This window comes from Pseudophryne corroboree, chromosome 12, assembly GCF_028390025.1.
Source record: "Pseudophryne corroboree isolate aPseCor3 chromosome 12, aPseCor3.hap2, whole genome shotgun sequence".
Classification (NCBI taxonomy): Eukaryota; Metazoa; Chordata; class Amphibia; order Anura; family Myobatrachidae; genus Pseudophryne; species Pseudophryne corroboree.
Genome location: NC_086455.1, coordinates 4,422,573 through 4,449,583, shown reverse-complemented (window position 1 = coordinate 4,449,583; position 27,011 = coordinate 4,422,573). Strand labels below are relative to the sequence as shown.

Here is a 27,011-nt window from a genome sequence, read left to right as displayed (position 1 = left end):
CAAGATGTCGCAGTCATATACTGATATATCCATGTATGACCAGGCTATCAGATGGGCTCAGGCTGTCGCATACAAGGTCTGTCAGACACCTGACAATGTATGCCCAGCACTAGTGGTAGGAGGCAGAGTCTGCATTGCCCACAACTGCACCACTAGTGTTCCCATCTGGAGGCAGTGTCCCTGCTGGGGGAATGGCACCTGTAACCCAAGTGTGATATAACATTAGAGGAGCATCAGGTGCTATGTTACTCATCTAGCTAATGAGCACCAGCAAGCAGATACAGGCTTATGGTAAGCCAATTGCTATCAGAATCCCTTATATGTACGAGGTTTGATTGAGGAGCAAATTGTTACACCGTGCAGGTAAACACTTTGATGTCTATATACCAAGCCTTGGATGGAGATCAAGTACCAGCCAATCAGCTCCTAGCTGCCATGTCACAGGCTGGGTTTGAAAAATATCAGTTCGGAGCCGATTGGCTGGCACTTTATCTCCATCCAAGTCTTAGTAAATAGACCCCATTCTGTCAGTTACTTTCCTCTTTGACGCTCTAACCCCACCGGTATGTGGTCAGCATATCGCTTGTCAGGATCCCGGCTATCACAATACTGACGCTGGGAACCCAACAGGTCACCCTATTGCTGCTGATATACTGGTATGTCCAGGGTGTGGGTAATTTGCCTTCTGTGGGTGCCTCTCTCCAAGGCTTGATACATCCCACCAGGGCTGGATGTAGCCTTTGGGGTGCACATGGCCCTGATGGAAAGTGGGGGAAGTAGATTCAATTGTGCATACCTCCCACATGTCCTATTCCAGGAGGGACAAAATGCTCTACCTGGACTTCCCTCATAATATATGATTGGCGGCACCTGTCTAAACTATTTAAATTAAGATAGATATTTCAACACAGGTGATTACAATCATAAATTAAGAAGGAAATCCAGGTAGATAGCATTTTGTCCCTCCTGGAATGTGTCATGTTGGGAGGAATAGATTGTGTATATTAATGTAAACCAATGGTATATAATAGCTTTAACTAATAGATAATGGATGAAGTGGGGGGGGGGTGCAAATCCCACCCCTACATTTCCCTTCAGCACACTAGAAAATTACCTGGAACCATACCTGAACCTATCTGGTAATAGAAATTCAGAGAATTAGTTTACACAGACGTTTAAGCTGCTGAGCCACTTCACGGCTTCTCCGATGTCAGCAGTTTTAACACTGCATAATAGCAGTGCCCACATAGGGCCATGTAATTTGTCACAGTAGGCCTCATGATATAGGCTGCTGCTGCTGCTTAAGAGGGAAAGCTAGTGATTTTAGTGTGCTCTGGACAGAGGGGGGGGGGGGGAGCCCCGATACAGTATGCTCTACATCCTTCCCTTAATCCTGCTATGCATCCCACCAATCCTCCATCTCTGGCTAAGAGCAGACAGTACCAGTGTTGGGGATTTGTAGGATTTGGACCCTTCACTGAGAAAAACCCACAACCTTTACCATTAGGTCACAGCCAGACTCTGCTCAACTTGCTGTATAATGGATTATGGTGTGTGAAGCCAGTTACCAACATGACAGAAAAAAAAACATTTTGTCTACACCCGTGGCTGTGCGAGCCCAAATGGAGCAGTTACAGTGTTGCTCCATCACACGCCATCTAGTGTCTACTGGTCAACAAATCAGTTCAAATACCCCCATAGAGGTGAGGAGCAGCATTAGCCTTTTATATAGGATGATAACGGTGCTCATTCTGTGCTCACTTACATTCATCCCCACACCATAGTCACAGGCTGCAAGCAAGACTACACTCATGCCATAATATCCCATCACATCTACAGGCCGGCTTTCACATCTCACTGATCCTTCAGGGATAACACATGAGACACACATACTGTTACAATATGTTTATTCAGAAACAATCAGCCCCAGGTGACACCACAAGCAGCCACTAAGGGCATCAGGCCCGTGGCTGCCTAGCATTGTTGAAAGCTACAAGCAAATTGGCCACCAGCGTTACAAACTCCCGGAAGTCCACCAGTCCATCTTTGTTCTCATCCAGGCTTTCCATGATCTGGTTCACATATGATGCATGTGTCATGGTCTGTCAGAGGAAGGTAGGTGGTTAGAACACATCAGGATGACCTACGTTTACAGATTAGGGACTAAGGGGTCCATTTACGAAGCCTTGGATGGAGATAAAGAACTGGACAATCAACTATTAACTGTAATTTTTCAAACGCAGCCTGTGAGATGGCAGTTGAGCCGATTGGCTGGTACTTTATCTCCATCCAAGGCTTAGTAAATAGACCCCCAAGTCACAATTATATCAGACAAATGGCAGCAGTGCGTCTGAGACTACTACCCATTGGGAGTTCTTCCATGACCACTGCTCAGCCTCACTTACCAAGAACATTTATGCAATCATTCCGACGTTAACCAGGTTTCTGTGGCTAGGACCGACTGCATACACCTGGTTGGGGTTATCACGATCCTAGGCATCGCAATTCCCCAGATACACCAATCTGCAAATCCCTGCCATGTGACACTTACTGGATACCTGAGCGCATGCGTTAATTTCAACACAGCCACTGCCACCTGCCAAAGTACAAACATTTAGGGTATGACCCAAGGCAAACTTATGGCTTTTGCCTGAAACTAGAATTAATATATTGGCAACACCTCTTTCAGAGAGTTGGATACACAACAGAAAGCCAGAGCTAAAGTTAAATTAAAATCTAAATAAAACTTCAAAGCTAGTGTTACAGAAAAAAAAAATAGTTACAAGATATGATAAAAAGTCAAAGTGACATGCAGTAAAGACTCAAGAAAAATAGGGAGATAAAACCAAACGATCCTAGCACATGCAGAGTGGAACGATGGGATGAAGTGAAGCCTCTTCAGATATTCGGGACATTACAGAGCCAGGATTCTTCTCCTAACTCGCTTCTTTGAGAACGCATAATTTGCAGTCTGTGTTTCTCCTATTTAAAACTCAGGCTGCCCCTTCAGCCCCCCTCCCCCTGGAGAGTTCATTTTAACCCTTCCAAAGGGAGAGAAGGTATTGAGTGTCAGCTCACACTGGGCTTCCCAGCCACTCTCTCACGGGCAAATGGCCTTATTGTCTAAGCCTTTGAAGCTCTGGTCATGGTTCTTGTGTAAACACAACTGTGACATGGGGTCTCCTGGTTATATACACAGGGGCTGGCTAATTACTTTCCCCATTCATTTTGAAGCTGGGCAATCAGATTTATCAATCATACTAAGACAGTCATAGCTAGCCGAGAGACGGTTTTATCGCCTTCCCTAGCCAGCATGTCTTCTCTGGTGACCCCTGGGGTCAGTAAACAACCTGTTGGGAGATACACAAGCCAGTGGAGAAAACATGTTTCAGGCCTGACCTGCCTTTACTTTAACATCTTAGTTCTGATAAGGGTTTCATCAAACCCTCCTTTGAAGCTGTCTTTAACGAGATACTAGCCAGGCCAGTACTATTCTATTTATCCTGAGAAGACATTAACACCACAATAGAGCAAATACAGTACTTCTAGTTTTCATGGATACAGAGAGGAAGGGGATACAATATGCTTCCCTGAAGCCTTCTCGGCTTGACTTATCCCAGAGCTTGCTACCTTGACACATAACAGGATTCCAGCTGTGAATGGACAGTCAGAATGATCTTTTCACACAGGATTTATATACAACCACACACAAGGCATTTGCAGAGATCGATCAATACAATATTATTTGCAGTTATTCACATTCTGGCATCAGAACGCCATCCAGTCATAACAGGGGTAACATTACTGCGATACTACGAGGACACAAACCATTTCCAGCAGGTCCTGGATTATGGCATGCTAGCCAATTCCCCTTTAAGCTTCGTATTACCATAATACACAGGTTTCCCCATCTCCTTTATCTAAACTTCTGATCACACTACATACAGTAGCAGTTACCAAACTCTACCCTCAAGCCACCCCAACAGTACAGGTTTTAAGGATATCCATGTTTGAGCACAGAATGTTAAGATACGTTATTTTATGTATAAAGCCACTTGTGATGGAGGATGGATATCATAAAACCCTGGACTGTTAGCGGGCTTTGAGGAGAGAGTTTGGATCCACTGACATACAGCAATGTTACTGCATTTCCCACCAAGTCATGGGGTCAGACAGCAGGTTACTCACATTCCATGCCAAGCCAGCCCTGTTACTCCAGCTATACACCGTACACAATCCAGAACAGCCTATAGCCGGCTCATAGGCAAGAAGTACACATTACACCATACATGTCCAAACTGCGGCCCTCCAGCTGTTGAGAAACTACACATCCCAGCATGCCCTGACACAGCTTTAACATTCTTTGACAGCAAAACTGTGTCAGGGCATGCTGGGATATGAAATTTCAGAACAGCTGGAGGGCCACAGTTAAAACATGACTGCCGTACACTATCCAGAACAGCCTATAGCCGGCTCATAGGCGAGAAGTACACATTGCGCCAGAATCATCCAATAGAAACAATGTTCTGCCACTCCGCCTTCCGGGACCTCAAGTGCAGACCAGTATAGCATTGACCAGATCTGCCACTGTGATCCCAAAATAGGTTTCCAGATGCCAACAGCTGAGGCACCCCTGCTTTATGTGACTAGTCACCTACACACCCTAAGTGAGCCCATATACGCATACCACACCCACAGTAGAGGGGTCTCACCTTTATAGAGTCCCCCAGCTGGTACCTTAGTAGTTTCTTCAGCTCCCCCCTGTTCAGCTTGTCCTCCCCATCCCTCCCTGAGGCGAACTGGTGGAAGGTGGAGATCACTCGCTGTATGGCGCTTTCCAACTGTGTAGGCACCTCTGGGCTGTAGATGGGTAACAGAGGCTGGAGCTCACCGGTGTGGTATAATATCTAGAAGGGAAACGTGTAATAAGATCTCTTGTGGGGGATAAATATGCATAAAGACCCTAGGAAGTAGCTGAGGGAACAGAGCTACATGAGGAGATAATGGATGCCAGAGAATAAGACAACAGTATGGGGCAGAGAGATATGGGGGGGGGGGGGGGGGGGACCATTGTACGCAGAGGACAAGGCACAGAAGGGGGGTGGGGGGAAAGAATAGGTCTCTGTATGCAGAGAAAGGGGGATGGGGGGGGGGGGGGTAAGGTCGGTCTCTGTACGCAGAGGACAGGGCAGAAACAGGAGTCATTGAGTGAAGTAGGAACTACACATAGTTATGTAAACACATAGTACCAAATCTTTCACTTTGTCAAGGACACCATAGATCACAGGTTCCCAAACTCGGTCCCCAGGACCCGTCACAGTGCATGTTTTCCAGGTCTCACAGAATCACATTAAATAATCATTTAGGAAGCCTCAGTCCCATATACTGTACAGACATATCTCATATCTCTTTTGTGCTTAGACCTTGTTGGTAAAAGTAATAAAGGGGTTTAAAAATAAATAAAAAAAAAAGATAGCAACTATAAATCCCATCACACAGTACCACAGCATTATACAATCACTCAGGGGCAGAGTCCTCACAACTCATGGTTTAAAGGTGGTTGTGATGCAATAATGTCACAGTCAGATATTATCACAGGATATAGTGCTGAGAAGGAGCTTGTGTGACAGCGCTGTGTCCCCATCAGGCTCCTGCTATAGTGAAAGCCGTCACATGCAGGGCCTCCCTCCGCACATGCCCAGTCATGCAGTACAGAGCGTGGAGACAAATGATTGCTGGAACGCGGCTTCTTGTAATAAGATCCATGAAAAATAACCCAGGTCCAGTTTACCGGTAATCCAACCCAGGTGGCATGAAGGGTTGACCCAGCTGATGGGCAGTGTACAGGTGAGCCAAATCATCCTACTTAGGTCCCATTACAGGCCTATGATAATATCTCCATGCGCAGACATCAGTAAGGGCCAATAATTACTGGGGTCCAGTCTGATCACCGATTCCAGCTTCTGCGACACGGCCTGAAGCAGTTTTCAGTGACCTGGGTTCTGAGTTACATCACGTGTGCTCAGACATGGATATCACTAACACCTGGACTGTTAGCGTGCCTTGAGGAGTGAGGTTGGGAACACCTGCAGAAAGTACAGGAAGGTGCAGTTACCTGGGAGAGAATTCACTTCTACCCCTTTCACACTCACAGTAGTGTCTAGGGTTAGTGAATGTGCAACAGCCCAGGACATTGCGTCACGTGAAAGCAGATTACCCAGGACTAGCGCTGATCATTACCAGGGTCTGCCTGAGGTTGGGAATTCACCATTTTACTAGAGCCACCAGATTCCCATGTCTCATCAGAAGGGGGTAGGAGATTACTAATCACTCAATGGGGTGTATTACTGTGTGATATATTATAATTAGGGAAAACTAGTTAAAACAAAGGATGAGAAGACAGAAACAATTATATATTACTACACTTGCCTCCTGTAACATGGAAATGTAAGGAACTACATCAAACAACCCAACGTAGTTATAGGCTGCATCAGACATAGAAGACCAGGTTCCAGTACACTGAGCTTTCTATAAGCAATGCAAGGCTTGTATATAACAGCTCTATGCTGCAGGCTCAGGTATATACCCAATGGTGCAGCTCTGTGCTAGGGATCAGGTGTAGCCCAGGTATATACCCAATGGTGCAGCACCTGTGTCAGGGAAAGCTCTGTGCTAGGGATCAGGTGTAGCCCAGGTATATACCCAATGGTGCAGCACCTGTGTCAGGGAAAGCTCTGTGCTAGGGATCAGGTGTAGCCCAGGTATATACCCTGTCAAAGTCAGAAAAATGTCTCAATGCACGTTGCCATATTTGCACCGCACACTGGTCCGCGCTGTGCGTGCATGCGCTCTCCCGTGGATTCGCATACCCGCAATAACGTGCACTCGCAGGCGCGGTATGCATATTTACGGTAGAGTTTATGTAGTCGTAGCGTGCGACTCATTCGTTACAAATGTTCACAATTAATATAGTTTATAGATCATGGTCCCTTTGATAGATTCTGAAAGTTTGGTTAAAATACAATGTCCCAGAGCTGAGGAATCCCTCTTTATATCGTACGAAGGGTCTAACAGGAATCATACAGCAGTGTTTGGTACCCATCGGAAGAGTATTTAATTAGCAATATTCCGGTGTTGGTTTGGAGCGTATTAATCGCTCGTGCGAATAGTTATGGACATAAGAAGTTTATGTCCATTTCTATTAATTACACATACTCAGGTATGCGGCGGGAAACCCAGTTTCCCACCCACCTGAGCTGTTGGAAATCGTCACAGCCCACCTGTATGAATCACCCTATGACCTTCTGTTATGATGCAGGGCCGAATTCCTTCGGCCAATGGACAATGGGATTGTAGGACCAGGAGATTGCATTGTGTGTGGGGCATAAATAGGCAGGCCGACCACATCCAGCTCTCACTCTCTCATCAACGGTTATCTGCTGATAGCCGGGAGCTGGATATCGAGGCGCAGGCGATCATACCCTTTGTGCGTAAGTTTCTCACCATAATCATTGTCTTTCTGTGAGCCAATTTCTCTCATCTCTCTCTCTCTCTCTCTCTCTCTGTTCTGTTCTCTCATATCTCCCCTAGACTAGGCTAGTATTGTATTGTATTAGATAGTATTGTATTGCATTTAGGTCAGTGTAGTATTGTCTTTTTGTATTTATTGTTTAGTTCTGTGGTTAGGAAGTCTCTGTTATATTGTAGTGTATCATTTGTACTGTTATCCCCTTTTTACAAGTATATTAGATATAATACAGTTATTAGGCTTTGGAACCTAAACCAGCATCTGTGTATTTCCTATAGTGTTAAGTGTTCACTTGAGCGTCGGTGACGCTCAAGCAGCTTTGTAGTTAGTCAGGTTACACAAGGTTGCACTTACACCCTGTACTCACATTAAGGTATTCAGTGTATTTCATTGGTATAAGGTTTTATCATAAAGGTATAGTGTTGTGAGCGTCTGCATCGCTGGTGACCTCCTCGTGGTCTCGAGCGTAAGCTACGCCATAGCGAATCATTACCCTAGACATAACCAATAACGTGTCCTGTGATCGCTGGGCCGTGAGCGAACGTGACGCTTGAGCGTCTCGCCTACGGCTGAGCGATCGTTACGCAACTAGCGTACCATTACGGTACTTCTTAAGTAAACAGCGTACAGTGTTCTTAGCTTCATAAAGGGTTGCTTATACGACAAAGGAATTTAGCATTGTCAATTGCGGGCTCGTCCTATCCTTCTCATATCTGCACTAGGTAGATCAGCAGACATTATCCCTCCAGCAAAGGGTGGGAGGTTGTCTCATAGTGCTGGCGGGATAAGCGTCTGCTTCGCTTAGATAAAGAGTGCTGAAGGAATCCGGGAACCGGAAGTAAGAACAAAACGCTTGTGTCTTTTAAAACTTTTATTTCTCTTCTGTCTTGCGTATACACGCACGCATACATATATCTGCATTTCTGTTTCATTTTTCGTATATCACTATTCCTGTTTGCCAATTTTATAGTTGATAGAAAGTGCTAAAAAGAGATTTGCTGTTATTTAATAGTAGAGGTGATTGTTCTATACTTTAACTAACACACGGTTTGTCTGAGATACAAGGCAGTCAGTGTGGATTGCGGTAGATGATCAGGGATCATTTACATTGATAAAAATATATTGTGTTACGGTGGATCCTTTGCATTGCGTACACGTGTCGCTAACAAAGACTAGCGTACGCAATCCAAAAGGCAGACGCACGCAGCGTTCATTACGCAACGTAGCGTCCGGTTACGCTCACGTAGCTCGTCACGAAAAAGTTGAATTAGCGCAAAGCGATAATTAGCGCAAGGCGATAATTAACGCACAGCGGTAGATAACGCGAAGCGGTAAATAACGCAAATCTATTTTTGGAAAATCTGAAATTTAGTTTAACAGATCCTGCTCCTAATTGGTAACACTTTTGGCCTAAAGACAATTTCTGCGCAGAAATAGATATAAAAACAAAAGTGTACATGTGTTGAGTGAGTGTGTTTTGTATACAAAAGTTTATATAACTTTAAGGTGGAACCAAAAAGGAAAGCCGGGTACTCGTCAAGGGACATACGTGTAAGTGACATATACGGTGGCCAGGGAGGCATCCCTGGTTAAATAATATTTGAGCATTAGAGTATAGCGGACCATAAGGTAACAAGACCAGGAGGTCATAAGGTAACAAGACCAGGAGGTCATAAGGTAACAAGACCAGGAGGTCATAAGGTAACAAGACCAGGAGGTCGTAAGGTAAAAGGTCCGCTATAAAAGTCCAGTGGCACAACGCCTGGGGTGTTGGTGCAGAACCCATATAGGCCATACAAGCTCTGGCTGAAGGAATCGCAGCCGGAAACATAGATTCCATTGATCTTTCAGTACATGACAAGTAGTGCTCGTATACTGAACGATTGGACCGCACGTTATTGTGTGCAGTAGTTAGTAATCTGACCTAATACCATTAGAGTAAAGTGGTCACAAACGCTATCTGTACATTCTGACGTGATTTGTGTAATTTTTTATTTTTGGAAGGGAAGTTCGCTGGTCACTCAGGAACTATCTAACAACCCCAACTTTACTGGAAAGAGTAAGTGTCCTGCGGGTAACCCTCATATGTTCCAGTAAACTAAAGGTTCACAGGGGCCCTAGGTTGGGTACAGCAGCTCTGGCTACAGTGATTGCAGCACAGGCCAACGTGGGCGAGAAGTAAGTGGGGTACTTGATAAACCACCACCGCCGGCCTGCCCAAGGACATCTTGGTTTGTTTGTAAGGGTTCGCTGAAAGCCTTGATATTCAAGGAGGAATAAGCAACGCCTGCAGATTATGGGGGCCATTTGTTCAGGTAGGGGGCGATCAACCCTGGTTCAGGTTGATTCTGTGAACCGACCAGTTGGGTCGGCACGATATGTAATGTGTGAAAAATATGGAATTCACACCGAATCTTTATGTGATGAATGGGAGAGAATGACTGTACAAGACAGGGACAAATTCCCAAGAATAGGTAGCTTTAGTCCAGAAGTGTTACAAAATTTAAGGAGGAGGATATGTCTCGTAAAATCAACAAAGAGACGAATTCAACATCATGATTGTTTACAGTTATGGCACCAGGAAGGTGAGATACAGAGAGGTTTGGCTCTGGCGGCAGGATCTGGGGCAGTCAGGAAGTTGATTGCCACAGCTCCTCCTCCACCATACATTGCAGGAGAGAAGTTGATTGCGGAGAGAAACGCACTGGGTTGTAAAACACAAACTCTTAGTAACCCTGTAAATGTTAATGATGTTAACCAAATAACTCATGCAAGTATTAACCCGTGCAAGATGTACCCTGTTTTGAACCTTCCTCAGGAGTGTGATCAAGAAGACGATTCAGCAACAATTTCAGCTCTCTTGCAGCCACCATAGCAGAGACCACAGTAGGCACAGCGACACCCACGAGATTAGTGAAAGCCCCTAGCGGAGGGATAGGTGAGGTCGTGTCAACGGGTAAGTACGGCACCATGCACTACACTGAAACAATTGTACCACAACAAGCTGTAGAATCTACACAGGAAGAGGCTGTTAGAATTGCTCCTGTAAGGGTAATAGCAGTTCCCAATGGAAAAACAGATGTGTCTGGAGCCACTCCCATAAGGAACATTGCCATGTACACTCCATTTTCCAGAATGGAATTAAGAACAATAGTGTCCGAATTTCCTGACCCCAGGAAGGATTTAGTTGCTAGCCAAAAATACATCAGGGATCTAGGTAACACTGTAGAACCCAACAACAAGGATTGGCAGATACTGCTAAGAGCTTGTTTACCTTCCAATGTTGATGCAACTCAGTTTTTAGCTGATTGTGCATTGGATAAAGATGTACCGCTTACAGACGTGTACAACAAGGATAATGTAAAGAGGATAAATTTACAGCTAAAGGAGTATTTCCCAGCCGTTGTTAAATGGAATAAAATATTTTCCATTAAGCAAAAGGAGTCCGAAACGGCAACAGAATATTTTCACCGGGCACTATTAGAAATGGCAAAGTACACTGGTATAGAAGACATTAAGACCAACCCAAACCATCGGGAAGTAGCAGTATCTGTACTGATGGATGGTTTAAAGGAAACATTAAAGACTAGGGTTCAGACCATGCAACCATGCTGGCGAGGTCTGTCAGTGTCCGGCTTGAGAGAGGCTGCTATTGATCACGACAGAAACATCACTAGGCACAGGGAATCGCAAAGTGATAAGTTGATGTCCGTAAGTATACAGGCGCTGACCACAAGGCAGCCTGCGTATGTACCACCGAATCCTGTGGGTAAGGCAAGTGTAATAACATGTTTTTCTTGTAACAGACCGGGACACTTTGCACGAGAATGTAGAACAAAGAATGTACAAAGGTCTTTTCAACCCCCTAGACAACAACACAACACACGACATTGGGAGCAGGGTCCACAGAGGCGGAGTTTTGAGCCACATACAGGGGAAACAAAAAGATATCCCCCGAACAGAGATTGGCATGCCTCTGGTAGTTCCCAGCTAACTCCCTCACAAGTAGTTGCTGCCAGTGGGATTCAGGGAGGTCAGCATACCCAATAGGGGTGTGGCCATACCTGTAATCTGCAGCCAGTTAAGTTGATTGCTAGTCTTGGAAACGAACCAGAAATTGCAATCAATGTGGCTGGTAAAACTTTAAACTTTCTTGTAGACACAGGGGCGGCCAAGTCAGTGATAAATTCGACAGTGGGCATGAGAACCACTGGTAGGACAATTCCAGCCATGGGAGTAACAGGAGTAGTCCAGCACTACCCTGTTAGCAAACCAGCCGAGATTACAATAGGGCCTTTGCATACCAAGCATTCCTTTTTGCTGGCTGCATCGGCACCAACCAATCTCCTGGGGAGAGACTTACTATGTAAAATGGGTTGCGTCATTTATTGTACCCCTGAAGGTGTATTCTTGGACATTCCTGAGAATCACGCTCAGGAAGTACGAGACATGCTAGACTCCCCATCAAAATTAATGTCACATTCCATTATGACAAATAGGAATCCATCCCAAGTAGAAGAGATGATATCTCAGATACCAGAGTCACTTTGGACAAAAGATGGACAGGACACTGGATTAATGGCAAACGTAGCTCCAGTAGTTGTACAAGTAAAAGATGGTAGGATAGCTCCAAAAATCCCACAGTATCCTCTGAAGCCAGAGGTGGAGTTAGGAGTTTTCCCCGTAATAGAGCGCTTGCTACAACAGGGCATTCTAGTAAGAACGTCCAGCACCGCAAATAGTCCCATCTTCCCTGTTAAAAAGAGTGGGGGGAGGGGTTACAGGCTAGTGCAGGATCTAAGGGGGATTAACAAAATAGTTGAGAGTCAGTTCCCCGTAGTGCCTAATCCAGCTGTCATCCTAATGCAAATTCCTCCCACTGCCAAATTTTTCACTGTTATTGACCTCTGCTCCGCTTTCTTTTCGGTACCTCTGCACCCTGACAGCCAATATTTGTTTGCATTCACATACAGAGGAGTCCAATACACGTGGACTCGGTTACCCCAAGGTTTCATAGATAGTCCAAGTATATTTTCTCAGGCTTTGCATGATTGTTTACAGTCTTTCCAACCAGACAGTGGATCAGTATTGATACAGTATGTGGACGATTTATTACTGTGTTCAGATTCACTGGAAGCATCTCTGAAGGATACGAAACAGCTCCTGTTTCATCTTTCAGACACAGGTCACAAGGTTTCCAAAGACAAGTTGCAATTATGCCAAACTAAGGTAAAATATTTGGGACACTGTCTAACACGAGGACTGAGACACCTGACCGCTGATAGAATCCAAGCCATTAGAGACATGACACTGCCACAAACCCAGCAACAGATCAGGACGTTTTTAGGAATGTGTGGGTATTGCCGTAATTGGATCCCAGGGTTTTCCATATTGGCGCTACCTTTGCAGGAAATGGTCTCTTCAAACAAACCTGATCGGATTTCGCATACAGACGAATCTGAAACAGCATTTGAGAGACTCAAACAGTGCCTAACGCAGGCACCAGCACTAGGTATGCCAGACTATGGGAAACCCTTTGAACTATACGGAACAGAAAGTGCTGGGTGCGCAGCAGGTGTACTAACACAAAAACACGGTGACGCCAGCAGGCCAATTGCATACTACAGCGCCCAGCTAGACACGGTAGCGCGATCCCTCCCCACATGCTTGCGTAGCGTTGCGGCGATAGCATTGCTAGTGACGAAAAGCGAAGATGTTGTGCTAGGCCACAACCTCACAATCCATACACCGCATGCGGTATCTGCCTTATTGAATTCTGCCCAAACCAGACACGTCTCATCTGCAAGGTTTACAAGATGGGAATTGGCATTAATGGCCCCCGTAAACATCACCATAAGGAGATGCAGCGCATTAAATCCTGCAACATTTCTCCCAGGTGTGCCTGGTCAGACACAAAGGGTGGAAGGTGAGAGTGATGGGGAAGGAGGATTTAATGCAAAGGAAGATACACATGATTGTATGGAATATTTGACCCAAAATTTTACCGCAAGGCCTGACATCAGTGACAATCCACTGGAAGATGCAGAACTCACGTTCTACACGGATGGTAGTTGTCACAGACAGTCAGACTCGGGAGACTTGTGTACTGGATACGCAGTCGTAGATGACCAAGACACCATAGAAGCGGAACCGCTAGGCCCACCTCACTCAGCCCAGGTTGCTGAACTGGTCGCCCTAACCAGAGCATGTGAATTGGCTAAGGGTAAGTCAGCCAATATCTACACCGATTCCAGATACGCGTTCGGGGTAGTCCATGATTTCGGAGCCCTATGGCGGCTCAGAAATTTCATGACGGCAGCTGGTACACCGATAGCGCATGCAGCTCACATAAAAAGGCTTCTAACAGCGATACAGGAACCCGACAGAGTGGCTGTTATCAAATGTAAAGCACATACATATAGCCAAGACCCAGTATCCCTTGGTAACAGCCGAGCAGACGAAGCCGCAAAGCTTGCAGCTGCTACCCCCACACGGACAGACACCACACAGTTGATGGTATTTAATACCATCAACACACAGAAGTTGTGTGAGATGCAGAACCTGTGTTCCACACAGGAAAGAGCAGTCTGGAAGGCAAAGGGATATGGCCAGGAGTCCTCAGGGCTCTGGACGGATGGACATGGTAAACCGGTGGCCCCCAGGGCATACCTTCCATGTCTGGCTGAAGCAGCTCATGGGCTGACTCATCTAGGCAAGGAGGGGATGTGCAAATTGGTAAGAGCATACTGGTGCGCCCCAGGATTCTCCTCTCATGCGAGTAAAAGAGCAATGTCATGCCTTACCTGTCTGAGAAAGAATATTGGAAAAGCAATACCTACAGAACCATCCCATATCCCACCTGCCGGCGGCCCTTTCCAGGTAATACAAATTGACTTCATTCAATTACCCCCATGTCGAAATTTGAAATATGTACTTGTCTGTATAGATGTTTTCTCGAATTGGGTCGAGGCTTTTCCAGCAGCTACAAATACCGCTATGTTTACAGCTAAGAAAATTGTGCAGGAATTTGTATGTAGATATGGTATCCCTAGAATCATTGAAAGTGATAGGGGTACCCATTTTACAGGTGATGTCTTTCAAGGAATGTGTAAATTGATGGGTATTGATAGCAAGCTGCACACTCCGTACCGTCCACAGGCGAGTGCGAAGGTCGAAAGAGTGAACAGCACTATTAAAAATAAATTGAGTAAAGTAATGGCAGAGACAGGATTGACGTGGCCAGAAGCTTTACCCATTGTTTTGTATAGCATCAGAACCACTCCCAGGTCCCCTCTTAATCTGTCTCCTTTTGAAATCTTGTTTGGTCGACAACCGCATGTCATGATTAACCCTCAGGATGATTTGAAATGTAACAATGAAGTAACTGTAAAATACTTAATTAACATGAGTAAACAGTTGAGGAATCAAAATGATAATCTGAAGTTGGTGATTCCTGATTTACCAGATAGTAATTGTCATGACATTGAACCTGGGGATTATGTAATGATACGAAATTTTCTACGCTCAGGTTGTCTTATTGATAGATGGGAAGGACCATACCAGGTCTTATTGACTAGCACCACAGCATTGAAGGTTGCTGAGAGAGAGACTTGGGTCCATTCATCCCACTGCAAAAAGGTTGCTGATCCAGAGAAGTCCCGCGATAAGGAACAGACGGTAGAGGTTGTATCACTGGAGTGTCTGTTCCAGGAGGATTGAGGCGGCACCTGAGCCTTGAAGACCGAAAGCAGTTGTCGACTCCCTTCTCCCTTTTATTGTTTTTCTCCACTTCCCAGCCCCTCTCCCTTAAAATTTCTTTTTCCCCCTCCTCATTCTTCTCTATTTCTTCCTCAAAGATGGACTTGCCCCAAGAGACTGTGATCCGGATTTTGATGTTAACCATGATGTTGACCAGAGCAGTCTGTTCCGGCGAGAGTACCATAGAGGTCGAAAGAGGTTCTGGAATGGGTTCCGATTATGATGATGGAGGCGTAGTTTTCCAAGATCAACCAAACCAACAAGCAAAGGCGAGTATCAGAAAACGATCCGATAGAAGAAATTGTGATGGATTGTTAGCTGAAGAAAATTGTATCTGTAGGCTCTGTGATAATCTGGTTGAAGATGGATGCATAAAGAAATGCCAATCTAGTTTTAATATCCATATAGACCGGCATCCATTGAGTGACTATCACTCCTTAGTGGGTAACGTGTTAAACCAAACAGATTGTTGGGTATGCTCTCAAGTGCCTCAGGGTCACAGCAAATCAGGGCTAGTACCATTTCCTTTAACGTTAGGGGAGGTACTTGAGCTAAGTGGTGGGAGACCGGTGGACCGGAGGTTTAACATCTCCAGCCCTCCTAGTTTGAAGCTCCACCAATACCATGTGGATAGGTCCCTCTTATGTTTTAACATCTCCAATCCCAGAAAACCGGGAAATTGGGAAGTGTCATGGAGTAACCACACCATGACCTTTTCACACAGAGCAGATAGAATGCCTACAGATACAGAGCTCGTACGCCACATAGCCAGTAGAGGAAAATCTTTTCGGTATCGATATACCTTAGGAAATATGATTACTAGAGTTGGAGAGGTATCACCAGGATACTGTGCACATATCGTACAAACTGATACGTGCATTAGGCAGATGGAAGAATTAGGGTCAGGAGATTTCACCTGGAAGGTTTGTAACATGGTCATGTCCTTCTCCGTCCCATATGTTCTCCCCGATGATGCATATTTCATATGCGGGAGAAAGGCGTACAAATGGCTTGCCCCAAACTCTGAAGGATTGTGTTATATTGGAAAAGTATTGCCTGAAGTGATGACTGTTACACATGACAAAATGAAGGACATACACCGTGGTGCCCAAGCTCCTTATACTCACACTCACTACGAGCACCGGGTTAAAAGACAACTGTCAGAAAGGTTAGAGCATCCGGCCTCTGATCTTATCCATGAATCCACCGGGATTCAGGTTCTGGTAGCGTTAGATTTCACTCGTACCGCTCGAGGAGTGATGAATTATAAATACATTTCCGCACTCGCCAATTTGTTAGATAATATCACTGAAATGTATGATGACACGTTTAGATACACTGGAAGAGAACTTCAAGCTTACAAAACAGAACTAGTTCAGCATAGGATGGTTCTTAATTACCTTACAGCAGTAACAGGCGGATATTGTGTTACATTGGCAACACAGTACGGCATAAAGTGTTGCACGTATATCACAAATAGCACCGAGGATCCGGTAGAGGTCATAGACCAAAAGATGGACGATATTCTCCAATTGAAGTGGGAATTTCGTCGAAAACACAATCTCACCCTTGCTGCTGTAGGTAATGAGCTGACTGGTTGGGTGTCATGGTTGAACCCGCGAAATTGGTTCTCCGGTTTAGGAGATTGGGCTCAAGGAGTCATAATGGATGTTGGAAAGTTTCTACTATGTATCTTGGGTGTCGTTATATCGATTGGATTGATATTTAGATGCGGGCAGGCTTTAATGAGGTGCAAACAAAGTACAAAAGTGATGAGCTTGAGGAGTGAGGAAACTGTAATTAACCTGGATTTAATTTATGACCCAATGATAGAAACCAGAATGTGATGAAAATGCGATTATACGGTCCGTTTCTTTCACCTGTTTTTCTGCTTTTCTCCAAGATACAAAGACCCCCTTGGACGAGGAAGCTGACGAGACGAGATGTATACAGACAGACAAGCACCAAAGAAGAAGATTTGACAACTTTAAATATGGACACTTGATGAACTTTGCCATGGATCCCCAGTTTCCCTAGTATTTTTAAACTCACGCTAGCCCAACATTTTTGTAAATCTGATGGCACTGACAAAGCTTGTTGCTCATGCCTAAGGAGCAAAACAGCGCAAAGAAGACGACTCTCAACAGATACCGAACACAACTTCGACGACAGATGTACATTTCCCTGACATAGAATATCATTGCATTTTTCGTAAGTGTTCTTTATCTTCATCTCTACAACCCTCAGGTAACGACACACAGACGATAGGGAATACAGGCACAGATATCAGCAACCACATACCTCCCCCATTCATGTATCATCAACTAAAATGTGCATCCCCATTTTGTTACAACCACAGCCGAAATGAGCTCGGTAAAGTTTGACAGCCCATCCACAGACCTGTACCACAGGATAAGAAGGAATTCAAATGTATACTTCGCAATACCTCGAAGCTTGATGTACGGCACGATGATACATGACCCTCCAAACATGGACTCATACACACATGCTTCTGCTTTCTCACTAGGTCATACCCTCTTCACACCTTCTCCTCTCTCCTCCCCTACCCAACCATGGAAATCAATTAACCCCTGACTTACATTTTTCTCCTTAAATGTTTTGTGGCAGTTATTATTGACTGCCAAAGGGTGCACTGTCAAAGTCAGAAAAATGTCTCAATGCACGTTGCCATATTTGCACCGCACACTGGTCCGCGCTGCGCGTGCATGCGCTCTCCCGTGGATTCGCATACCCGCAATAACGTGCACTCGCAGGCGCGGTATGCATATTTACGGTAGAGTTTATGTAGTCGTAGCGTGCGACTCATTCGTTACAAATGTTCACAATTAATATAGTTTATAGATCATGGTCCCTTTGATAGATTCTGAAAGTTTGGTTAAAATACAATGTCCCAGAGCTGAGGAATCCCTCTTTATATCGTACAAAGGGTCTAACAGGAATCATACAGCAGTGTTTGGTACCCATCGGAAGAGTATTTAATTAGCAATATTCCGGTGTTGGTTTGGAGCGTATTAATCGCTCGTGCGAATAGTTATGGACATAAGAAGTTTATGTCCATTTCTATTAATTACACATACTCAGGTATGCGGCGGGAAACCCAGTTTCCCACCCACCTGAGCTGTTGGAAATCGTCACAGCCCACCTGTATGAATCACCCTATGACCTTCTGTTATGATGCAGGGCCAAATTCCTTCGGCCAATGGACAATGGGATTGTAGGACCAGGAGATTGCATTGTGTGTGGGGCATAAATAGGCAGGCCGACCACATCCAGCTCTCACTCTCTCATCAACGGTTATCTGCTGATAGCCGGGAGCTGGATATCGAGGCGCAGGCGATCATACCCTTTGTGCGTAAGTTTCTCTCCGTAATCATTGTCTTTCTGTGAGCCAATCTGTCTCCGTCTCCGTCTCCGTCTCCGTCTCCGTCTCCGTCTCCGTCTCCCCTAGACTAGGCTAGTATTGTATTGTATTGCATTTAGGTCAGTGTAGTATTGTCTTTTTGTATTTATTGTTTAGTTCTGTGGTTAGGAAGTCTCTGTTATATTGTAGTGTATCATTTGTACTGTTATCCCCTTTTTACAAGTATATTAGATATAATACAGTTAATAGGCTTTGGAACCTAAACCAGCATCTGTGTATTTCCTATAGTGTTAAGTGTTCACTTGAGCGTCGGTGACGCTCAAGCAGCTTTGTAGTTAGTCAGGTTACACAAGGTTGCACTTACACCCTGTACTCACATTAAGGTATTCAGTGTATTTCATTGGTATAAGGTTTTATCATAAAGGTATAGTGTTGTGAGCGTCTGCATCGCTGGTGACCTCCTCGTGGTCTCGAGCGTAAGCTACGCCATAGCGAATCATTACCCTAGACATAACCAATAACGTGTCCTGTGATCGCTGGGCCGTGAGCGAACGTGACGCTTGAGCGTCTCGCCTACGGCTGAGCGATCGTTACGCAACTAGCGTACCATTACGGTACTTCTTAAGTAAACAGCGTACAGTGTTCTTAGCTTCATAAAGGGTTGCTTATACGACAAAGGAATTTAGCATTGTCAACCCAATGGTGCAGCACCCGTGTCAGGAAAAGCTCTGTGCTAGGGATCAGGTGTAGCCCAGGTATATACCCAATGGTGCAGCACCCGTGTCAGGAAAAGCTCTGTGCTAGGGATCAGGTGTAGCCCAGGTATATACCCAATGGTGCAGCACCCGTGTCAGGGAAAGCTCTGTGCTAGGGATCAGGTGTAGCCCAGGTATATACCCAATGGTGCAGCACCCGTGTCAGGGAAAGCTCTGTGCTAGGGATCAGGTGTAGCCCAGGTATATACCCAATGGTGCAGCACCCGTGTCAGGGAAAGCTCTGTGCTAGGGATCAGGTGTAGCCCAGGTATATACCCAATGGTGCAGCACCTGTGTCAGGGAAAGCTCTGTGCTAGGGATCAGGTGTAGCCCAGGTATATACCCAATGGTGCAGCACCTGTGTCAGGGAAAGCTCTGTGCTAGGGATCAGGTGTAGCCCAGGTATATACCCAATGGTGCAGCACCTGTGTCAGGGAAAGCTCTGTGCTAGGGATCAGGTGTAGCCCAGGTATATACCCAATGGTGCAGCACCTGTGTCAGGGAAAGCTCTGTGCTAGGGATCAGGTGTAGCCCAGGTATATACCCAATGGTGCAGCACCTGTGTCAGGGAAAGCTCTGTGCTAGGGATCAGGCGTAGCCCAGGTATATACCCAATGGTGCAGCACCTGTGTCAGGGAAAGCTCTGTGCTAGGGATCAGGCGTAGCCCAGGTATATACCCAATGGTGCAGCACCTGTGTCAGGGAAAGCTCTGTGCTAGGGATCAGGCGTAGCCCAGGTATATACCCAATGGTGCAGCACCTGTGTCAGGGAAAGCTCTGTGCTAGGGATCAGGCGTAGCCCAGGTATATACCCAATGGTGCAGCACCTGTGTCAGGGAAAGCTCTGTGCTAGGGATCAGGTGTAGCCCAGGTATATACCCAATGGTGCAGCACCTGTGTCAGGGAAAGCTCTGTGCTAGGGATCAGGTGTAGCCCAGGTATATACCCAATGGTGCAGCACCTGTGTCAGGGAAAGCTCTGTGCTAGGGATCAGGTGTAGCCCAGGTATATACCCAATGGTGCAGCACCTGTGTCAGGGAAAGCTCTGTGCTAGGGATCAGGTGTAGCCCAGGTATATACCCAATGGTGCAGCACCTGTGTCAGGGAAAGCTCTGTGCTAGGGATCAGATGTAGCCCAGGTATATACCCAATGGTGCAGCACCTGTGTCAGGGAAAGCTCTGTGCTAGGGATCAGGTGTAGCCCAGGTATATACCCAATGGTGCAGCACCTGTGTCAGGGAAAGCTCTGTGCTAGGGATCAGGTGTAGCCCAGGTATATACCCAATGGTGCAGCACCTGTGTCAGGGAAAGCTCTGTGCTAGGGATCAGATGTAGCCCAGGTATATACCCAATGGTGCAGCACCTGTGTCAGGGAAAGCTCTGTGCTAGGGATCAGGTGTAGCCCAGGTATATACCCAATGGTGCAGCACCTGTGTCAGGGCAGCTCTGTGCTAGGGATCAGGTGTACCCAGGCATATACCCAATGGTGCAGCACCTGTGTCAGGGAAAGCTCTGTGCTAGGGATCAGGTGTACCCAGGCATATACCCAATGGCGCAGCACCTGTGTCAGGGAAAGCTCTGCTAGGGATCAGGTATAGCCAGGTATATACCAAATGATGCAGCACCTGTGTCAGGGAAAGCTCTGTGCTAGGGATCAGGTATAGCCAGGTATATACCAAATGGTACAGCTCTGTGCTAGGGATCAGGTGTAGCCCAGGTATATACCAAATGGTGCAGCACCTGTGTCAGGGCAGCTCTGTGCTAGGGATCCAGGTGTACCTAATGGTGCAGCACCTGTGGCAGGAGATATCTGTGCAGCAGATAAGTGACATACTTGGTGAGACAGGTAAGTAGGGAAGAAAGTAAGGAATAAGTGATCAGCAAATGGACAGAGGTCCATGGTGAGCAGAAAATGACCCAGGTGGGACCACAGATACCAGCCAGACCAACCATACCATTACCTTACACAGATAGTACACCAGCTTCCTCAGAGGCATGTGGGGTAATGATGACTGAGCCAGGCATATAAGTACTATCCTTAATTGGCTAATGGGCTGCACATGTAATTAGCAGTAATTAGCACACACCCAGTAGCTCTATATACAATAATAATAGCCTCATCTTAACAGGAATATCAATTATGGTAATAATAGCAGTAATGAGGAGGAGATCGTCCTATTTATGTCCGCATGCTGTCTGCGCTGCATATTAGTGTAATCAGCAGCCATTAAACATGTCAGTCACATGACCAGATCATACTTATATACCTGACCCCCTCCATGAGGGAGAAAATGCTCTGTTCCTGGACTTTCCTGGTAATGTATGATTGCCATCACCTGTGGTGAAACACCTTTCTTATCAATTACCCAGCTCACCACAGGTGATGGCAATCATACATTACCAGGAGAGTCCAGGAACAGAGCATTTTCTCCCTCATGGAGAGGGTCAGGTAGGCAAGTATGGACCAGATTACAGGTCACATGGGCCGCTCAGAAGTCGGTGACACAAAACAAAAGTGACAAATGTAACACAAGAGGAACATACCTTTTCCTGGCACAAGACAATGTATTTAGGGACATGTAACTATTAAGGGCAACAGGGATTTTTTTATATATATATATATATATATATATATATATACACATACACACATACACACATACACAGTATATATATATTTATTTATATAATGTGCATACCGCCCAACATGACCCACTCCAGGAGGGACACAATGCTCTGCTTCTGGATTTTTTTCTTCATTTATGATTGCCAGCACATGGGTTGAACAGGTTAATAAATGAGACAGGTGTTTCACCACAGGTGACGGCAATCATAAATTAAGAGGGAAGAGCAGGAGCAGAGCATTGTGTCCTCCTGGAGAGGGACATGTTGGGAGGTATGTACAGCATTCAAAAGTCGCAGCACACCCTTTTCTTTCAAAAATTAGTAGGAAACGGGAAAACTGAATAATCCAGTAATATATGGGTGAGGTTATCTTTTAGGGTATGTACCAAACATTGGCGCCATCTTGAAATCGGCCATCTTGAATGTAATCAGTTTTTTTACCAAATGGAAATCGGGTCGTGTAACATGTCAAACAACATCAGAATTTGCTGAAAAGTTTATAGCTGCAAACCGATTTGAAATAGCAGATATGGTTCAAAAGTTACAATACTTTTTGTTGCTGTAGGTAACTGAAGATGGCTTTGACAAAAGAGGAGAGAATTGAGGTCATTTTGATGTCTGGTCTATTTATTTAATAAGCCTTGGAGACAGGTAAAGTGGAAGGAGATAAAGTACCAACCAATCAGCTCCTAACGGCCATGTTCCAGGCTGGGTTTGTAAAATGACAGTTAGGAGCTGATTGGCTGGTCCTTTATCTCTTTCCATGGCTCGGTGTAGAGACCCCTCAATAGGTTCCATGGCTACTGATCTAAACTTCTGTGCACCAGGGTCAGTGCATGGCACATATAGGATTGTCTCCTTATCACTGTCATGATGTAAAAAGACCATTTTTATCCCTGTTGAGAGGACTTGGCCATTATTATTGTATGTATATATATATATATACTCTGCAGACTTACCATTCTATGCCTATATTCTGGGGCGCTCATACATTACACAGGTTCTGGGGCTGGGTAACTTTAAGCCTGCATATCACCTGGGTTTAATCAGCCACAGAACCTGTATAATCAGTGTCCCAATCTATAGCGTTTGGGACCTCACCCTCACATACAAGGCCATCTCTAATGCCACTGCTCCCTACATCTCCAACCTCCTTTCCCTTCATACTCCCTCCCGCCTCCTACGGTCGACTAATGACCGTCGCCTCTCCACCGCCCTGGTCACTGCTTCCCATGACGAGTTCAGGATTTTGCCCGTGCTGCACCCCTTCAGTGGAACGCACTCCCCCGCTCCATTAGACTCTCCCCGACCTTGCAAAGCTTCAAACGGGCACTAAAAACCCACCTATTCATCAAAGCATACCCTCCCGATGCATAACCCAGTGCTGAAGCCACGCCTCCACCCCCCTGCCTCATGCCGTGAACATCTCAGCTTTGCTTGCATACTGCCATCAGGCTACCTCCCACTTGCCTGCACCTCTTGTCATCTGTCTGTCGCCCCTCCCCACTAGATTGTTAGCTCTTCAGAGCAGGGCCCTCTTTCCTCTTGTTATCTAAGCCCTCGTCTCGACACATTTCACTCACAGCTCTCCCCTACTCAACGACCATCTTTATCCTGCTAGTAAAGGCTCATCTCCATCTATGGCCACCAGCCTCTAGTAGTACGATGATCACTCCATCAATACTTACATCTTAGCTGTATTATGTCTTGAGAACGTGTGGTGCTCTGTTACCTGTACTCTATTTCTGTTATTTATTTACTGTAATGCTATGTTTTGTCCCCTGTACTGTCCTTTGTACGGCGCTGCGAAACACATGTGGCACCTTATAAATAAAATGTAATAATAATAATAGCGTTAGTATGGAAAGCCTATGTATAGAGCTACTGCTGTGTGTGCTAATTACTGCTAATTACATGTGCAGCCCATTAGCCAATTAAGGATAGTACTTATATACCTGGCTCAGTCATTACCTCACATGCCTCTGAGGAAGCTGGTGTACTATCTGTGTAAGGTAATGGTATGGGTGGTCTGGCTGGTATCTGTGATCCCACCTGGGTCATTTTCTGCTCACCATGGACCTCTGTCCATATGCTGATCACTTATTCCTCACTTTCTTCCCTACTTACCTGTCTCACCAAGTATGTCACTTATCTGCTGCACAGATATATACTGACACAGGTGCTGCACCATCCGCTATATACCTGGCCCTTAGCACAGCCTTGCATTGCTTATAGCTGGCTACTTATATCCTTTCACTATTATAATGGGATTTCTACATCTGAGTCTATAATGAAATTGGGTGGTGGCTGGATGCGGTTCCTGCACTTCCATGTTACAGGAGGTGTGTGTGTCTGGGGATTGTCTGTCTTGGCTAGATTCTACTAACTGTACCTATATATATACCGCACTGAAATATGTCATTGCCTTTTTAGCTGTATATTATAGGTTAATAATCTTATAACTTAGGTGTGCTCTTCTGACTGTCTTGATACCTGCTCTGTACTTTATGCATAACACCATTTAATTGTAACTATATGGCTTAGCAATATACATATACAATTTTCATAATTGAGAAACCATATACTAGTGTGATGTACTGCATTGCCTCATGTGGGAGATGTCTATAAATGATATTGCAGGATCTGATATTCACATAGATGGAGCCATGCTCATCTATCCTTCTAATAGCATTACAGAGCCAGTGCTGTCAGACTTAATCTCCTGCTGTATTCTCTCTGCATTGTATTGTAGCTGAGAACAATAGATGAGGCGTATGCTAATAAACCTTGGTGCACCTAGGTGCAGCAAAGAAGGCTAGATGTGTGAGGCTCCCTCTGTATTAAGCCTGGAGAAGTGATAAACCAGTGATAAGTGCAATGTGATAATGCACCAGCCAATCGGCTCCAATATGTAAATTAGCAGTTAGGAGCTGACTGGTTGGTGCTTTATCACTTCTCCAAGCTTAATACATCTGCCCCATAGTACGTTATCTGGTGGCTAGTACATGATGTGCAGGCTAGATCCAGTTACTGATGCCCTCAGGTAACTGAAGTCTATCTGCTTCAGCTTCAATTTAATATGGATGCTGAGACCAGCACTAAGGGCCTAATTATCAACATTATTTTTACTGAAATGTGAAAGGGGATTTTTGTATATTTTAGTTTCACATAAATGTACTAAATGGGATTTGGAGGAGAATTCTCAAAACTCCTATCTCTATCCGAGGGTGCAGAGACCTTCTCATTCTGACCCTGTCCTTGTGTTTCTAACCTCACCTATTTCTATATGCAGCTTGCTGTCCTGCCTTACCACAGCCTTTGACAACCCAACTACCCTGAGATGCCTACACAGTTGGAAACTGCCCTAGAGGAAATGATCGCTGTATTCTATGAATTCTCCAAACAGGAAGGTAACCAGAACCTTCTGACCAAGGGAGAGCTCCAGAAACTGCTGCAGGAGGAGCTGAAGCTTCCTGAGTGGGTGAGACCATCTGTAGGACTATGGGGACATGTGTGCCAGTAGGGTCATCTAGGAAATGGACAGTCGTATCTGAAGCAGTGGTCACTGGTTTTGTGGGTTGGGACACCAAGTGAAAATGTTGGGAACTGTTTGGGTCCCCATAGAATCAGAACTTTAGTATTGTAAACTGAGCTTCTGGGCACTAGTTCTTGGAGACAGAACTAAAGGCGGCCTTATGATGTGTGGGGGATGGTAAAGGGGTTCCTAGCTTTATTTGAGAACTTGAATAACCTGTTCTTTGATCCACCTCCCATGGGTCATGTCTTGAAGATGTTGGACAGGTGCAGTAACGTTCTAGAGTCTGTGCCACAAGGGATTCTTGTATGGTAGATTTCATAAAGCCAAGACCACAGCAACTAATAAGATTCTGTCTAGCTTTTTCTAGAATGCAATATAGAAATGATAGCTAGAATCTGGTTGCCTTCAGCAACACCACAGCTGGTCTGTTTTGGAAGCTGTAGTAAATCTACCCCACCAGATACTACAATGTCAAACTCTTAAAGGGTAAATCCATTCAGATGCCCCAGGGTGCTTTGTAGTACAGCTCATGGCTCACTGGGAAGTGGTGGTATGTAACTATAAGAGGTGGTTAATAACTGTAATACTGATCTCTAACCCTCTCCCTTCCTCTTACAGACCCAGAAAGATCCGTCATATGTGGACATCATCCTGAAAACTGTGGATGAAAATAAAGATGGACAGGTTTCCTTCGAGGAGTATGCAAAGCTGGTGTCTAGATTAATTCAGTCTTACCATGACTTCAATCAGTGATATTTAGAAAGTCTGTGATTGGTGACCATTTGTGCAATCCTCTGGTTCCACACTTTTGTTTGAGTAGTGACCATGTGTGGTGTCACCTTTGAGCCACACTTCTGTCTGAATAAAATGACTTGGAGGATATGTGACTGTCTTTTTGTAATCTCTAATGTGAAGATCAGTGGTGTACATTTATCTCAGTCGCCCAGAGGAAAGTTAGATTTTGGTGCATTCCCCCCCCCCCCCCCCCTGAAAAAAAGGAAAAATAAATGGTTCATATCTATACACAAATTCACTAAAATATGAGTGTATTGGGCCTTTTTACAAGATACCCCACTGGAAAGGTGCAGGAAAAAGATGCCATATGGTGGAGGTCACTTGTGGTGCCCTCTGGGGCTGATGTTACAGGCCATTGTGGGGACTAGACAAACACAGCTAAAGACCCACAGGGCACTTATCAATATCCTGCCTTGGGCACCATATTAATGTATAAATACACATGCATACAACTCTAATACTTAACTCTGATTCCTCCCTCATACAGAAGCCCCAAATATAGCTCTCCCCTCCTTATACAGACACCCCCCCCCCCCCCCAACAAAAAAATAAAAAACATACACTGCTATCCTTTCCTCACACCCTAAACAGACAGTTGCTCCCTCAGTCATTGTTCCCCTGCGCACCCTT

The 27,011-nt window shown here is 45.3% G+C and overlaps 2 protein-coding genes across 5 annotated transcripts; one reads left to right on the top strand and one right to left on the bottom strand.

Moving 5' to 3' along the window:
• Positions 1–1,890: 1,890 nt before the first annotated feature.
• On the bottom strand, positions 1,891–21,482 carry LOC134980078 (protein S100-A1-like). Its single transcript, XM_063946713.1, has 3 exons — positions 21,385–21,482; positions 4,713–4,907; positions 1,891–2,102 (listed from the first exon to the last, which is right to left on the bottom strand). The coding sequence occupies exons 1-3, from the start codon at positions 21,418–21,420 to the stop codon at positions 1,959–1,961; spliced, it is 375 nt and encodes a 124-aa protein (XP_063802783.1). The 5' UTR covers positions 21,421–21,482; the 3' UTR covers positions 1,891–1,958.
• Positions 18,559–26,468, top strand: LOC134980079 (protein S100-Z-like). 4 transcript variants are annotated; one of them, XM_063946715.1, is made up of 3 exons: positions 18,559–18,659; positions 25,341–25,529; positions 26,205–26,468. In XM_063946715.1, the coding sequence occupies exons 2-3, from the start codon at positions 25,389–25,391 to the stop codon at positions 26,337–26,339; spliced, it is 276 nt and encodes a 91-aa protein (XP_063802785.1). In that variant the 5' UTR covers positions 18,559–18,659; positions 25,341–25,388; the 3' UTR covers positions 26,340–26,468. The 4 variants fall into 4 exon arrangements, with proteins under 4 accessions (XP_063802785.1, XP_063802787.1, XP_063802786.1 ...); XM_063946717.1 differs by having other exon boundaries at positions 18,582–18,655; XM_063946716.1 differs by lacking the exon at positions 18,559–18,659 and adding an exon at positions 23,969–24,055.
• Positions 26,469–27,011: the final 543 nt, after the last annotated feature.

Coding starts and splice junctions, on each gene's coding strand:
- LOC134980078 (XM_063946713.1), bottom strand. CDS start 21,420: ATGCCTCTGAGGAAGCTGGTGTACTATCTGTGTAAG. Junction 4,908..21,384: donor TGGTGTACTATCTGTGTAAG/GTAATGGTATGG, acceptor TTTCCCTTCTAG/ATATTATACCACACCGGTGA. Junction 2,103..4,712: donor AGCTGGGGGACTCTATAAAG/GTGAGACCCCTC, acceptor TTCCTCTGACAG/ACCATGACACATGCATCATA.
- LOC134980079 (XM_063946715.1), top strand. CDS start 25,389: ATGCCTACACAGTTGGAAACTGCCCTAGAGGAAATGATCGCTGTATTC. Junction 25,530..26,204: donor AGCTGAAGCTTCCTGAGTGG/GTGAGACCATCT, acceptor TTCCTCTTACAG/ACCCAGAAAGATCCGTCATA.